General features: G+C 34.7%; 1 protein-coding gene across 3 annotated transcripts in view; it reads right to left on the reverse strand.

The window, feature by feature from the left end:
• Positions 1 to 17,425, reverse strand: part of LOC149802456 (immunoglobulin superfamily member 10-like) — a 163,232-nt gene that overhangs the window by 93,824 nt on the left and 51,983 nt on the right. For 2 of the 3 annotated variants that reach the window (XM_089951689.1, XM_089951688.1), the window contains exons 4-5: positions 10,118 to 10,429; positions 9,176 to 9,487 (exon numbers count right to left, since the gene is read on the reverse strand). In XM_089951689.1, coding sequence (XP_089807815.1) covers positions 9,176 to 9,487; positions 10,118 to 10,429 — 624 coding nt within the window. The remainder of the gene's footprint in view (positions 1 to 9,175; positions 9,488 to 10,117; positions 10,430 to 17,425) is intronic. The other variant, XM_089951690.1, reaches the window with a different exon arrangement.

Genomic DNA, 17,425 nt, shown 5'->3' on the forward strand with positions numbered 1-17,425 from the left:
AAATAAGTTGAAGATGTTTTAAAATTTAAAAAATCCCATAAAGCAAGAGCAAGTGCAAAATAGAAATGATGTCTGTGTGACAATAATGGAGAAACTTGACATTCAATATTTACACAAAATATTTAAGTCCAAATTGCTCATGTGATAACTCACATGAGAAAATCCAACTTTGAATAAATTTGAAATAAGTGTTTAATGAGAATCAAAGTCCAAGTTTCTCACTTGATAACTCACGTGAGAAATTAGAACTCTGCCTTATTTTCAAACATGGTTGTATGTAATGGAAAAGAATGTTTTCTAAGTTCTACTTTCTCATGTGAAAAGTTAGATTCTCACGTGAGCAAAATCTGCTCACGTGAGAATCAGGTTAGTTTTTCCTTGGCTCACAAGATCTAACAAACTGCACACATGAGCCTGCAAAATCTACCCTATTTGCATACATTTCTAACAAGGTTCTCATGTGCAGCTTATGAGCAGCTCATGTGAACTGGTGAGATTTTTCTGTACGGGTAGCCATCTAACCATATGCATCCTGACTGGTTGAGTAGGTGTGCTTAGCCATCTAACTATATTCATCTTGACTGGTTGAGTAGGTGTACTTAGCTATCTAACCATATGCATCCTGACTGGTTGAAGATGTATACTTAGCTATCTAACCATATGCATCTTGACAGATTTAGAGCTATCTAACCATATACATTTGGACTGGTTGAGTATGTATACTTAGCCATTTAACTATATGCATTTTGACTGGTTGAGTATGTATACTTAGCCATCTAACCGTATGCATTTTGACTGGTTGAGTAGGTGTACTTAGCCATCTAACCGTATGCATCTTCACTGGTTGAGTATGTGTACTTAGCCATCTAACCGTATGCATCATGACTGGTTGAGTAGGTGTACTGAGCCATCTAACCGTATGCATCTTGACTATTTGAATATGTATACTTAGCTATCTAACCATATGCATCTTGACTGGTTTAGAGCTATTTAACCATATGCATTTTGACTGGTTGAGTATGTATACTTAGCCATTTAACCATATGCATTTTGACTGGTTGAATATGTATACTTAGACATCTAACCGTATGCATTTTGACTGGTTGAGTAGGTGTACTTAGCCATCTAACCGTATGCATCTTCACTGGTTGAGTATGTGTACTTAGCCATCTAACTGTATGCATCTTGACTGGTGAAGTAGGTGTACTTAGCCATCTAACTGTATGCATCTTGGCTGGTTGAGTAGGTGTACTTAGCTATCTAACCATATGCATCTTGACTGGTTTAGAGCTATCTAACCATATGCATCTTGACTGGTTGAGTAGGTGTACTTAGCCATCTAACCATATGCAATTTGACTGGTTGAGTAGGTGTACTTAGCTATCTAACCATATGCATCTTGACTGGTTGAGTATGTGTACTTAGCTATCTAACCATATGCATCTTGACTGGTTTAGAGCTATCTAACAATATGCATCTTGACTGGTTGAGTAGGTGTACTTAGCCATCTAACCATATGCAATTTGACTGGTTGAGTAGGTGTACTTAGCCATCTAACCATATGCATTTTGACTTGTTGAGTATGTGTACTTAGCCATCTAACCATATTCATCTTGGCTGGTTGAGTAGGTGTGCTTAGCCATCTAACCATATTCATCTTGGCTGGTTGAGTAGGTGAACTTAGCTATCTAACCATATTCATCTTGACTGGTTGAATATGTATACTTAGACATCTAACCGTATGCATTTTGACTGGTTGAGTAGGTGTACTTAGCTATCAAACCATATTCATCTTGACTGGTTGAATATGTATACTTAGACATCTAACCGTATACATTTTGACTGGTTGAGTAGGTGTACTTAGCTATCTAACCATATTCATCTTGACTGGTTGAATATGTATACTTAGACATCTAACCGTATGCATTTTGACTGGTTGAGTAGGTGTACTTAGCGATCTAACTGTATGCATCTTGACTGGTTGAGTAGGTGAACTTAGCTATCTAACCATATGCATTTTGACTGGTTGAGTAGGTGTACTTAGCTATCTAACCATATGCATTTTGACTGGTTGAGTAGGTGTACTTAGCTATCTGACCATATGCATTTTGACTTGTTGAGTAGGTGTACTTAGCTATCTGACCATATGCATCTTGACTGGTTGAGTAGGTGTACTTAGCTATCTAACCATATGCATCGTGACTGGTTGAGTAGGTGTACTTAGCTATCTGACCATATGCATTTTGACTGGTTGAGTAGGTGTACTTAGCTATCTGACCATATGCATTTTGACTGGTTGAGTAGGTGTACTTAGCTATCTGACCATATGCATTTTGACTGGTTGAGTAGGTGTACTTAGCTATCTGACCATATGCATCTTGACTTTTTGAGTAGGTGTACTTAGCTATCTAACCATATGCATCTTGACTGGTTGAGTAGGTTCACTTAGCTATCTTACCATATGCATCTTGACTGGTTGAGTAGGTGTACTTAGCTATCTGACCATATGCATTTTGACTGGTTGAGTAGGTGTACTTAGCCATCTAACCGTATCCATCTTGACTGGTTGAGTAGGTGTACTTAGCTATCTAACCATATGCATCTTGACTGGTTGAGTAGGTGTACTTAGCTATCTAACCGTATGCATCTTGACTGGTTGAGTAGGTGAACTTAGCTATCTAACCATATTCATCTTGACTGTTTGAGTAGGTGTACTTAGCTATCTAACCATATACATCTTGACTGTTTGAGTAGGTGTACTTAGCCATCTAACCATATTCATCTTGACTGGTTGAGTAGGTGAACTTAGCTATCTAACCATATTCATCTTGACTGTTTGAGTAGATGAACTTAGCTATCTAACCATATTCATCTTGACTGTTTGAGTAGATGAACTTAGCTATCTAACCATATTCATCTTGACTGGTTGAATATGTATACTTAGACATCTAACCGTATGCATTTTGACTGGTTGAGTAGGTGTACTTAGCTATCTAACCATATTCATCTTGACTGGTTGAATATGTATACTTAGACATCTAACCGTATGCATTTTGACTGGTTGAGTAGGTGTACTTAGCTATCTAACCATATTCATCTTGACTGGTTGAATATGCATACTTAGACATCTAACCGTATGCATTTTGACTGGTTGAGTAGGTGTACTTAGCTATCAAACCATATTCATCTTGACTGGTTGAATATGTATACTTAGACATCTAACCGTATGCATTTTGACTGGTTGAGTAGGTGTACTTAGCTATCTAACCATCTTCATCTTGATTGGTTCAATATGTATACTTAGACATCTAACCGTATGCATTTTGACTGGTTGAGTAGGTGTACTTAGCTATCTAACTGTATGCATCTTGACTGGTTGAGTAGGTGTACTTAGCCATCTAACCATATTCATCTTGATTGGTTGAATATGTATACTTAGACATCTAACCTTATGCATTTTTACTGGTTGAGTAGGTGTACTTAGCTATCTAACTGTATGCATCTTGACTGGTTGAGTAGGTGTACTTAGCTATCTAACCATATTCATCTTGATTGGTTGAATATGTATACTTAGACATCTAACCGTATGCATTTTGACTGGTTGAGTAGGTGTACTTTGCTATCTAACTGTATGCATCTTGACTGGTTGAGTAGGTGTACTTAGCCATCTAACCATATTCATCTTGATTGGTTGAATATGTATACTTAGACATCTAACCGTATGCATTTTGACTGGTTGAGTATGTGTACTTAGCCATCTAACTGTATGCATCTTGACTGGTTGAGTAGGTGTACTTAGCCATCTAACCATATTCATCTTGACTGGTTGAGTATGTGTACTTAGCTATCTAACCATATGCATCTTGACTGGTTGAGTAGGTGTACTTAGCTATCTGACCATATTCGTCTTGACTGGTTGAGTAGGTGTACTTAGCTATCTAACCATATGCATCTTGACTGGTTGAGTAGGTGTACTTAGGTATCTAACCATATTCATCTTGATTGGTTGAATATGTATACTTAGAGATCTAACCGTATGCATTTTGACTGGTTGAGTAGGTGTACTTAGCCATCTAACCATATTCATCTTGACTGGTTGAGTATGTGTACTTAGCTATCTAACCATATTCATCTTGACTGGTTGAGTAGGTGTACTTAGCTCTCTAACCATATTCATCTTGACTGGTTGAGTATGTGTACTTAGCTATCTAACCATATGCATCTTGACTGGTTGAGTAGGTGTACTTAGCGATCTAACCATATTCATCTTGACTGGTTGAGTAGAGCTATCTAACCATATTCATCTTGGCTGGTTGAGTAGGTGTACTTAGCCATCTAACCATATTCATCTTGACTGGTTGAGTATGTGTACTTAGCTATCTAACCATATGCATCTTGACTGGTTGAGTAGGTGTACTTAGCTATCTAACCATATTCATCTTGACTGGTTGAGTAGGTGTACTTAGCCATCTAACCATATGCATTTTGACTGGTTGAGTAGGTGTACTTAGCTATCTAACCATATTCATCATGACTAGTTGAGCAGGTGGAACATAGCAACCTAACCTTATGCATCTTGACTGGTTGAATACTTTGGAACTTATCTATCTAACTGCATGAATTTTGACTCGTTGAGTAAGTTGAACTGAACTTATCTAACCATATGCATCTTGACCAGTTGAGTAGGAAGCAGCAGGCTATCTGGCCATATTGAACAAAGTGTAAAACAGCAAAACATCTATTAGTAAATAGGCTGTTATACCAAATAGTAGCTAAGTTACTTCCCGCATTTGCTAAATAAAAACTGAGAAGTGGTAAATTTAAGTATAAAACTTCACCTGTCAATCAGTGATCATTGAGATTCAAACTACTAGTCAGACTATATAAGGACATATTTTCTGTATGAAAGCCAAATTAAGACTGAGAAAAGAGGCAACCAAATCCCTTTTAAAATACTTTGGGGTGAAGGTGGGGGGTACAGTCATTTCATATATATCAGTTTGGAGTTTGCTGTCTTGATTGCCTTAGTATCTAACAAAAATCTGAGTTTTTCTTGTTTATAAAAAATAAGTAGGACTTAATGGTATTTTCACCCATTTTCAATTTTCTTATTTTTACCCAGTGACCAAATGTAAATTTTCACCCAGCTGACCCAATGTCAATTACTTAATTTACACCCAATGACCCAATGTCAATTTCCTTCTAATATTTTCACCCAATAACCCAATGTAAATTTCTTCATTTTCACCCTATGACCCAATGTAAATTTCCTTGTGGCAAACACAACATGTAGATCTTTCGGTTAATTACTTGCCTGATTCCACTTACCCATGCATAGCAATTATGGCAATCAAAATGACAATTTTCTTTTTGCTAGCATGGGTTACAAAATGTATTATTAAAGCAAGTTATTGCTGTGTATACTAATTACCTGCAAACATCAATGCCCATTTGTATTAACTTTGACTACAGATGACAGGCAAATAGAAGCCTAGGTGGTGAATAAACACCAATGTTAGTGAGCAAAAGCTTTTGTCTGAACTTACCAAAGCAAACCAACCTTGGAAGCCCACTTTGGATTCTTTTCCTTTTTTTTTTTTTCATAATATATAAAAAGTCATCTGACATTGGGAAGTTAACTTTGATTCCTTTTCACCAGTATTCATGGGAATTTTGAATACAAATTGAACCAATGGAACAATTTTTAAAGTGACACAACATAGTGCTTCGTACATGGACATCAATGACCCAGCATCGCCCAGAAGATTTTGAGAAAATAAAATCATTAGGTGAATTCGTGAAGGCTAGAAGATGATTTTGTCAACAATATGATCATTAATGAAATTCCAGCATTCTTTGATCTCATTCCTGGATAGTCTGTCAATAAGAAGGGAGTTAAAAGTGTGAAAATTAGCAGGACTGGTGTAGATATTTAGAAAGTTTGACTTTGTTTCCTCAAATGATAATTTTACACGGCATGAGAAAGCAAAAAAATATTCATGCGCTGAAATAATGGATCATACATGTGCAGGAGAAGGGTTGGGTTGATGAGAAACTGCTGCAATGGATTAAAGAGTTTTATCTCAAGTACACAGTTTTATATTTTTTTAAAAACAATGAAAGTTGGAGTGCATTTCTGCCATGTAATTTTTGAATGAAATAAAAGGTGTCCCACAACTAATAACTTAAAAAAAGACAACTATGCTTCCCAGAACATACAGTGCACAAATAAATTACTTAAAAAAATTAAGTTATGGTGTCCCAACAAATACGATGTTCCAACATATATGGTAAATATGGTACATGTACTTAATCTACATTCTCTTTTTATTGTTCATCACAGCATAGTAATTCTTCTTTATTCTTTTTTTCATCTAGCAATTGTTATTTCTCTTGTGAACCTGTATTATTGCTATGACGGATCACAAGTCTCATACAGCGACACTCAAATGACCATTCAGTTGGTTTTTCACAACACTGTGGATGGTGGCCTAGTGGTTAGGGCATTTGCCTAGAATGTGGGAGGTCGCAGATTGATACCCCAGCCTAGTCATACCAAAGACTTAAAAAACTGGTACTAACAGCTGCCTTGCTTGGCACTCAGCATTAAGAGGTTAGTGTTAGGTCTGGTTGGCCTAGTTTCAGGATAATGTGACTGGGTGGGACATCATGCTATATGTCTGCGGCATGATGCCCCAGTGCTAGACATCACTATAAACTGTCACACTGCAGACATTGTAGCGATATGACCGAAAAGTTTTTGAAGCTACGTTAAAAATCCATATCACACATATCACATCACACACAACACCTTGGAAACCTTTGTTACACTGAATAACTCAAAATGAAATGTATATTCTGCAATGTATCCATAGGTTTCCAATACAAACTGTGCGTATTTTACTCTGCAACAAAGACACTGTTAACAGCTCAGTCAACACAGCATCCATCCTTTTGAAAATTATAATGAGTTTACAATTCCAAACAGCCTGACCATTCACTGATCCAACCAAAAGACACTGTGTGAACATGCACTGACCCTATCACAAGACACTGCTTGACCAAGCATTGATCCAACATGACATGGTTTGAAATAAACAAAACTTTACCACTTGATTTCACACAATACAAGATATTCCATGTATATAAACACAGAAAAATATATTAAACTTACACGAAAAGAAAACCAATCATATTTTGAATATTTACTTAATTAAGCAATTTTGAAGCCTGAACTTTATATAATTCTGTGGATTTATTGATATCTTACATAATAGTTATTTCATATCTTAATCTATATTAATCTGTGGATGACACTGCAGAACATGTTATTTCCAAGTAATCAATATAACCATTGATTTGATAATTAGATTTTATAATTTTGACTAGATTGTACCAGATTATTCAAAGAAGTTCATGGAACATGCTCAATCAGTCTATGATGCACATACCAAGCATATTTTGTGGTATTATAACTACAGCAAACAAAAAAGGAAAACCTTCCCAAACAAGTTCCTATGTATTCAGGCTGCATGCCCCAAAGGACCAAAAAGACAAGGTCATGAGTTGGACAACTTTCCCCACCGTGAGTTATATTCAAAATGTTAATGTACTAGTCCATGTCGATGACATACATGAGTTGGACAACTTTCCCCATCCATGAGTTATATTCAAAATGTTAATGTACTAGTCCATGTCGATGACATACATGAGTTGGACAACTTTCCCCATCCATGAGTTATATTCAAAATGTTAATGTACTAGTCCATGTCGATGACATACATGAGTTGGACAACTTTCCCCATCCATGAGTTATATTCAAAATGTTAATGTACTAGTCCATGTCGATGACATACATGAGTTGGACAACTTTCCCCATCCGTGAGTTATATTCAAAATGTTAATGTACTAGTCCATGTCGATGACATACATGAGTTGGACAACTTTCCCCATCCGTGAGTTATATTCAAAATGTTAATGTACTAGTCCATGTCGATGACATACATGAGTTGGACAACTTTCCCCATCCATGAGTTATATTCAAAATGTTAATGTACTAGTCCCTGTCGATGACATACATGAGTTGGACAACTTTCCCCATCCATGAGTTATATTCAAAATGTTAATGTACTAGTCCCTGTCGATGACATACATGAGTTGGACAACTTTCCCCATCCATGAGTTATATTCGAAATGTTAATGTACTAGTCCATGTCGATGACATACATGAGTTGGACAACTTTCCCCATCCATGAGTTATATTCAAAATGTTAATGTACTAGTCCATGTCGATGACATACATGAGTTGGACAACTTTCCCCATCCATGAGTTATATTCAAAATGTTAATGTACTAGTCCATGTCGATGACATACATGAGTTGGACAACTTTCCCCATCCGTGAGTTATATTCAAAATGTTAATGTACTAGTCCATGTCGATGACATACATGAGTTGGACAACTTTCCCCATCCATGAGTTATATTCAAAATGTTAATGTACTAGTCCATGTCGATGACATACATGAGTTGGACAACTTTCCCCATCCATGAGTTATATTCAAAATGTTAATGTACTAGTCCATGTCGATGACATACATACATGACAACTTTCCCCATCCATGAGTTATATTCAAAATGTTAATGTACTAGTCCATGTCGATGACATACATGAGTTGGACAACTTTCCCCATCCGTGAGTTATATTCAAAATGTTAATGTACTAGTCCATGTCGATGACATACATGAGTTGGACAACTTTCCCCATCCGTGAGTTATATTCAAAATGTTAATGTACTATTCCCTGTCCATGACATACATGAAATAAACAGTTTATGCTGTTATGATTACTGTCAGAATTCAAGCGCAATGGTAGTAACATTTTCAAATTACAACATTATAGTAATAAATGTTATTATAAAGATGGAACAATGATAGTACATGTGCATCATTAGGTGTTGTGAGACCTAGAATAAGTATAGGGAATAGTGGCAATGATAGAAAATTTTATGGGTACAGCTAAAGAATTGTACTTACTGGCCTCAAGTGGACAGTACTTACTAAGTAAATTCTGATAAAATGTCCTATATGGAATAAATGTTGAGACTCCTTCCAAATGCATACCAAGAAAAGAAATCATTGGGCGTTATAATGTATAGTATTATAATAACAGCTTACACATGACACTGAGGATGACACTGTCACTAACACTCAGTCCAGTAGTGTTAGAGTTATGAGCTGAACATGTAATATTATTTCCATCCATGTAGCGGGTGGGTGTGATGGTCAAATTCTGGTATTGGATTTTCCAGCCATGTGCTCCAGGTTGTTCCATTGTGGTGGAAACTTGCCCATTTGGGGCATCAGTCCCATTCCTCCAGATGATCTCAGCAATCGGACCGGAAGTTCTTGTTGTACATGTCAGTGTCAAAGTATCTCTTCCTGCTGTTACCTCTCTGTTGTTGGTAATACTCACATTGATAGGTGGAACTGAAAGTGACAGTTTTAGAAATGAAACTAATTAATTAGTCTGTGTAGCTGTTGTTTTCTCTGAGATGTGCTATTTGATGAATTGATCCTAAATTTAATAAATCAACCTGAGGTTTGCAAATAAGTGATCACATGAATATGAAGTTAATCGGCCATCAGAGAATAGCAAACTGTAATCATGGAAGCATTTGATTTCTAAATCAACGACCATAATCATGTGCTTACTAAATGACTTTCTGCAATTGAGTAATGGGACACTTTCATTGACTATCTACGTGTAACTGTTAAAAAACACTTTACAAACTGCACTTAGTGATGTTCTAAAATGGTGGACATGCAGCATACCCATTCAGTGATAATACACAAGTTGTTATATGGAGTCATAAGGTATATGACAGTGACACTGTTAAATAGAATAAGTATAGGGAATAGTGGCAATGATAGAATGTTTTAAGGGTACAGCTACAGTAGTGTACTTTTTGGCCTCAGGTGAACATTGCTTACTAAGTAAATTCTGATTAAATGTCCAATATGGCATAAATTTTGAGACTTCTTCCAAAGTGACCAAATGCATACCTAGAAAAGAAATCATTGGGCATTATAATGCATAGTATTATAATAACAGCTTACACATGACACTGAGGATGACACTGTCACTAACACTCAGTCCAGTAGTGTTAGAGTTATGAGCTGAACATGTAATATTATTTCCATCCATGTAGCGGGTGGGTGTGATGGTCAAATTCTGGTATTGGATTTTCCAACCATGTGCTCCAGGTTTTTCCATTGTGGTGGAAACTTGCCCATTTGGGGCATCAGTCCCATTCCTCCAGATGATGTCAACAATCGGACCAGAGGTTCTTTTTGTACATGTCAGTGTCAAAGTATCTCTTCCGGCTGTTACCTCTCTGTTGTTGGTAATATGCACACTGATAGGTGGAACTGAAAGTAACAGTTTTAGAAATGAAACTAATTAATTAGTCCATGTAGCTGTTGTTTTCTCTGAGATGTGCTATTCGATGAATTGATCCTAAATTTAATAAATCCACCTGAGGTTTGCAAATAAGTGATCACATGAATATGAAGTTAATCAGCCATCAGAGAATAGCAAACTGCAATGTTCATTAAAATTAGGAAAGCTCATGTAATCATGGAAGCATTAGATTTCTAAATCAACGACCATAATCATGTGCTTACTAAATGACTTCCTGCAATTGAGTAATGGGACACTTTCATTGACTATCTACATGTAAAAAGCACTTTACAAACTGCACTTAGTGCTTTTCTAAAATGGTGGACATGCAGCTTTGGGTATTCAATGGTAATATACAAGTTGTTATATGGAGTCATAAGGTATATGACAGTGACACTCAAAACATTCTATCAGTGTTGTAGTGATATCAAAGATAAACAAATGGTTTAAAATACACGCTTACCAGTATATTTGTTAGCTAGATATGCCAAATCTTTAAAACTTTCTCTGATTCTGATTAAAAAACTTTGATTTTCTAATTTTCTGGCTTAGGCCTCTTAATTTATAATAAATTCATTAACATTAAAATATCCAATCATAACTGCTGTATAAATCAACATATATTTCTAGTAATCCCAAACCAAAATGCATGCTTGCCACAAGCTTGCAGCAAGCTTGCTTTAAGCTTACAATAAGCCTATAAGCTAACTGAAGTTGCACAAGCTTATAAGGGTGCTTGCACAAGTTTGTGAATGGAATTTTTCCAAGCTTGCAAAATCAAAAATTCTTGATGTAAGCTTGGAAAAACTTGCAATAATCAGTCATGAAACATGTTACTTACTTCTACAAATGTCTTTTTTCCACTTTCATAATATATCTTTTTTTTCAAAGTTTAGTCATGTCAGAGAAGCAATTACGTTTTCTGCATAAAGAAAATTTTTCAAGTGATTGTACACTCAAATAGCTATGCAGTCATTTTGTCATTGAATGGAAGACTGGATAAAGAATTCAATTTAGCAGAATCATGTAAAATAGATACAGTGTGACCTGATATAGCACAGTAGTTGGCATCCATAGAACCCGACCGTGTTATAGACCAAACCATGTAATAACCAACCAAGTCAATTAGCTGATGAAAATGATGCATTTACCTAAAATATGGTGGTGGCGGAGGGGGTGGGGTGTTAAAACGGGCGCAAAACTATGTGTTTTTGATGAAATACAGAAAAAAAGATAGTGTGAAAAACACTTGTATATCGACAACTTACATTTGTTTAGTTCAATCCATAAGTACTGTACTTGTATATTATAAATCCATGAATTCGCGTATAGATCACATGTTTTAAACTTCGTGTATGACTCACATCTCGTAATAAAACACAAATAGCATGTATGTAAAAGAAATGGTAGACCTCATTTTGATCCATATCTGATCGTCACTTAACAATTCACTACATTTGTTGCAAGTAGCACATGGCTGTAGCTGTTTACAAGCTATATGTACATGTTCTTAAATTGGCCGAGATTGTGGTCAGCTAGAGACAGAGACCTCTTGCCAAGGCTACCCAGGGGGATGAGGCTATTGATAGGGAAATTAAAACTTGAACAAATTAAAAAGTTTAACAAACATCTTTGCAAGATAACCCATCTTCATTTAACATGATGGCCATATGTATATGGTTTCAAAGACTGGAAATTTAATTTGCATTTTATGCTGCTGTTGGTAGATAACGTAACCATTTTTTTCCAGCAAAAGTAAAACTTTCATGGTACAACATGGACCAAACATGTATGTTTCTTATTGTGGCGACAACATCAAATAACTAAAGAACATTGACTGAGATTGATCTTATTTTCTTTGCTTAATATTTATACAGAATGATTTATGCTTCAGAGGTGATTGGTTTTCTTTGAAGTTCAGCAAAACAATTTTTGTCTGGGTTCATTTTAAAAACAAAAGGAATTAGCCATCATTTGGTCGATTGTAGCAGTTACTTTTACTACTTTCAAAAGTTGGTCAATTGTGGCTTGTCCTGGTAGTATAGAAGACCAACACTTTTGTTTTTTGTTGTATTTTTTTTGGGGGAGGGGGGCATATTTTTGGTGACATTTCTGGTGTTATAGTGATGTTGCCTTCCACACACGCGTCATTATTTTTTTTTAAAAGGCCAACAGACATTGTGTACACATGTGTTCTGTTCTGACAGGCATTACAACAGAAAAATATGTTAGAAAGTATTTAATTCAATGAATGAAAGAAGAGGAATTTTACTGACCATCCACAAACAGAGGTCAGTCAAAATAAATATGTTAATTACGAGCGAGTGGCCAGTAATCCGACATGATTTTGTTCTAAAGATCCATTACAAGATTATGCATCGTCTGGTTGATCTCCGCTACCAGAAATGTTTAAAAATAACAATAAATAAACAAATGCAGAGATCTTACAGCATACATTACTCAGGCCAGATGTAAGAATAAGTGGATTATGATATAACAATGCACTGTTGAAGTGCTTAATCAATATGAACAATAAATTTATCTAACAATATACAAATTCCAGTACATTTAATATCAAGTTTGAGGCTTCCTTTCATGGTGCCTCTGAATTTCTTCATTGCAAACCTAAGTTGTCTATACATGTTTAAACAGTCACCAATGTTGCAAAAGTATATACTTAAGAAAGTCTATCACCAGTCATATCCATTATCTCATTTAGAGAATTACACATGATAACATGAAAAAATGGCTTCTTTTTAATCGTGTTAACTCTCATTTGCTATATATCTAACCTCTGAGCAGAAACTTATTTATATATGATCTTTAGCTGAGTTTTCAGTTTAACCTCTGCAGATAGCAATGCTGCATTAAGTCTGATTAATGCAGTCAACTTAACCAACTTCGCAACAGCCAAAGCAAGAAAAGAGCAAAATCAAATAAAACAAATGAATAGCAAAACCCTCAAGATATATATATATATATATATATATATATATATATATATATATATATATATATATATATATATATATATATATATATATATATATATATATATATATATACTAGCCTGTATCATATATATATATGATTCTTTATTCGAAGTGTCTCTGAAAATAATATTCATTATGACACTTTACTGTATATAAATCACTCCCACATTTTCGTTGGAGAAGAAAGAGTTCAAACACTGACCATTATTTCATGTACATGTCAACTTTGCAATCTATCTCCCATTTGACAAACAGACCTTCTTGGATGAGTGTTGGGGGAGTAAGGGGAAGTAAAATTAAAACAGCATATATATATATATATATATATATATATATATATATATATATATATATATATATATATATATATATATATATATATACCACTCCAATGGCCTAAGTGTTTAGAGTGTACACCTCAGATGTGAGAGGTTGTGGGTAAAACCCTGGTTGAGTCATACCAAAGACTTATAAAAATTATTCTAGCAGTTGATTCGCTTGATACTCAGCATTAATAGGTTAATGTTAGGACTGGTCTGTCTAGTGTCTGGATAATGTGACTTCGTGGAATATGTTTTTCTACATGTCTGTGGTATGATGCTCCAGTTTTAGCCATCACTATAAACTGCCACATTGCAGACATTGTAGCATGACTAAAATTGTTAAAGCTATGTCAAAAATAATAAAAAAGACATTTGTCCATAATTGTCGGTAAAGGTTTGTGCCTACCTTAGTAAAGGCATTTTTTAAAAGATGTTCACTTGGATTTGAGTTCACGACATTGGTTTCTCATTGGAAATTCTATGGTCTACATGATCTCTGTCACATTTGTTTGTTAAAATTTAAGTAAACGGACCTGGCCTTGTTTATGAAATTGATGGAAAAATGACCCTCATCCTGGTCCTCTTGTTAGGTCTTAGGTTTTTATATTACGGTTGTTTACATCGGAATTTAATTCTGATTTTAACATCTGTAGTGGAATCATTCTTTTAACTGTGTTCAGTTATAATTTGAGAAGACTTATTTATTTAAATTATTCAATGGAATTGGAAAGTGCTCATTGATACTTTAGGACTAAATTACTATTTTGGGCTTATTGGGAATTCATTTAAAGAAATTTAGGATTATATCAGTGCGATACATCAAGACTGTTGGCACATTAGTACATTTCATATTATTAATACATCAGCACATTCAAGATTGGAGTTCATTAAAGACACCACTAGAATTCATTTGGAACACTATACTTTTGGACATGTGATATAACTTTTAGGACTATTTGGGATTTAATTCACAATGCTGTCAGTTTTCTTTAAAGTTTCACTCTGTATTCTAGGGAAACACATTATTTGTTAAATTTTACCAAAATTGTTGGTTTTGATTGTATATGTCACTTAGTTTAAGATGATAGAGTTGGAACAATATAAAATGTATTTCTGAACCTTTGTACTCAATATTAACACTATTAAGAACCTTTAGTAGTTTTCAGCAAATAAATTATGGAAATAAGACAATTTTACACATTACAATATATGACAGGAAAATAACCTCGAATAATATAAATGGATGAAAACCTGGTTGGGTTATTTTCCTTTGGTATAAATTATTATGAATATATCATTTGTTTGGAGAATGAAACTATAATTAACGCAGGTGACATCAACTTGATCTTGAAGCGATCACGGCTGGATTTTACTATCGTTCCTGAAAACATGCTCCCCGTTATCATTTCATCTTAATTTGAAGCAGATTACTGAATGGATCACTGAGCTGTAATTGTATACGAAAAGAATAATGTAATAATTCTTTTCCAAAAGTCTTCGATGATGTTTAGATTGTTAAACATACGTTAATGATATAAAATAATGGTACACTGGGACATATCAAATTCGAATAAAACTTGTATTTAAAATTGCAGTTTAATGTAAATAAATTGTTGATGGAAATAAGGAGTGACAGTATAAGATTGGAGCCATAAAAATATGCCTGATTATAAAAGTCTGGATTTTGTTGTTTCATTTTAGTCAGATCAATATAATATGCATATCTTTCAAGGAAACTTTCCTGAACATATTAAGAAGGCATTATTTGTTTTATTCTTAAAGGACAGAAATTTAAATAAAATTTAGACTAGGATACATGTACAATAAAGCCATATAATATTTCCACCCCATGTTTAATAGTTTCCTATATAAAACCATAGCACACTAAATTTTAATATGCACCAATCATTATTGTCATATTAGATTCACCAAGACATGTGACCTTTCCACCACACAATCTATTGGTTTAATTACTACCGTAAATGCAAGCCAGCCACGAAGTTTGATAGAGTAACTGATTCTCGAAAATTATCATTCTGCAAAATATATTTCTTAAAGTCACAATGACCTTGACCTTTGACCACATAATAAATAAAATTTTATCTTCTTTATGGAGGGTGTATATGACTATTTGAATGCATAATGTAAAATCTAATATGCATATATATCACAAAAATCTGTATTATATCTAAATTGATCCATAATTATCACAAGAGTTTTCAATACAGAAGAAATTGAGGAGAAACCAAATGAAGTTTGTATGAAATGATATGAAATAAAGGAGAAAGCATGTGAACTTTGTATAAAGTGATATGAAATACAGGAGAAAGCATATGAACTTTGTATGAAGTGATATGAAATACAGGAGAAAGCATATGAACTTTGTATGAAGTGATATGAAATACAGGAGAAAGCATATGAACGTTGTATGAAGTGATAAATGGAAAAAATTTCCATCATAGTTATTACTACTTGATTTTGGAAGAGAATTTGACTTTTCAGCTTAGCTTTTTATTTACCGAGTTTTATACTGTTTAGGTAAAACAAAAGGCAAGTGTTCCCAATCTTTAATAATAATAATAATAATAATGATAACATTATTACTACTAGTTCTACTACTAATACAACTACTACTGCTACTACTACTACCAATACTACTACTACTACTACTAATAATGATAATAGTAATAGTAATAATAATAATGGTACTATTAATGGTAACATTACTACTACTACTTCTACTACTACCATTACTACCACTCCTACTACTACTAATAATAATAATAATAGTAATAGTAATAATAATAATAGCTACTACTACTACTACTACTACCATTACTATCACTACCACTCCTACTACTACTACTACTACTAATAATAATAATGCTTTGTTTATAGAAGTTAAGTGAATTAGAACAACGTTATTCTACACTGAGGATTCCAATCAATCTACATTTAAGTACACTATATATATTATTAAAACAAGTTAAAAAGCAATAGTTGTTTCTTATTTAACAGGTAGCTAAGCTTTATTTTTAAATGTACTAACATAATTGTATTGTCACAGACATGAACCCCTCCATCAAGCTCTTCTTACACTGATGTATATTAAGTTTACATGGCAAGATTTATTCATCTCCTACAGGTGGGTATACCTGTATACGTACAGATTTATAACTAATTACTACAGTTAGTTATTCCTGTATTCATACAGATTTATAACTAGTTACTACAGATAAGTATACCTGTATTCACACAGGTTGTGGGAGATAAGTACCTACTTCCTTGGAAATCTCCCAATGGCGTACGTCTGATAGAGCCTCTGACAACCAAATCCAGCTCCAGGCCTTCACGAGTGGCGGAACCTGTTTAAACTGACTGGAGAACGGATGACAGGCGAGCTTCTGGCGCCTCAAAACCAGATGCTTCGGGCAGATGGGGTTCGTTAACCTTGGGTGGTCGCCCATCTAGGAGAAGGTAAGCTCCGATTTCAAACCTTCGCTGCCTTGCGACTATACCCTCTCAGGGGAAAGGCTAAGGGAGTAAACCCCAACAGAAAATCCGCAGTCGGAGTCCCTAAGGCGACTTGGCATTGATTTCAGTGTCATCTCGGCAACTCCTGCGACGCAGATGGTGCCATGACGTATCG

The sequence above is a fragment of the Sinohyriopsis cumingii genome, chromosome 3 (genome assembly GCF_028554795.1).
Source record: "Sinohyriopsis cumingii isolate HCF-2022 chromosome 3, ASM2855479v2, whole genome shotgun sequence".
In the NCBI taxonomy this organism is placed as follows: Eukaryota; Metazoa; Mollusca; class Bivalvia; order Unionida; family Unionidae; genus Sinohyriopsis; species Sinohyriopsis cumingii.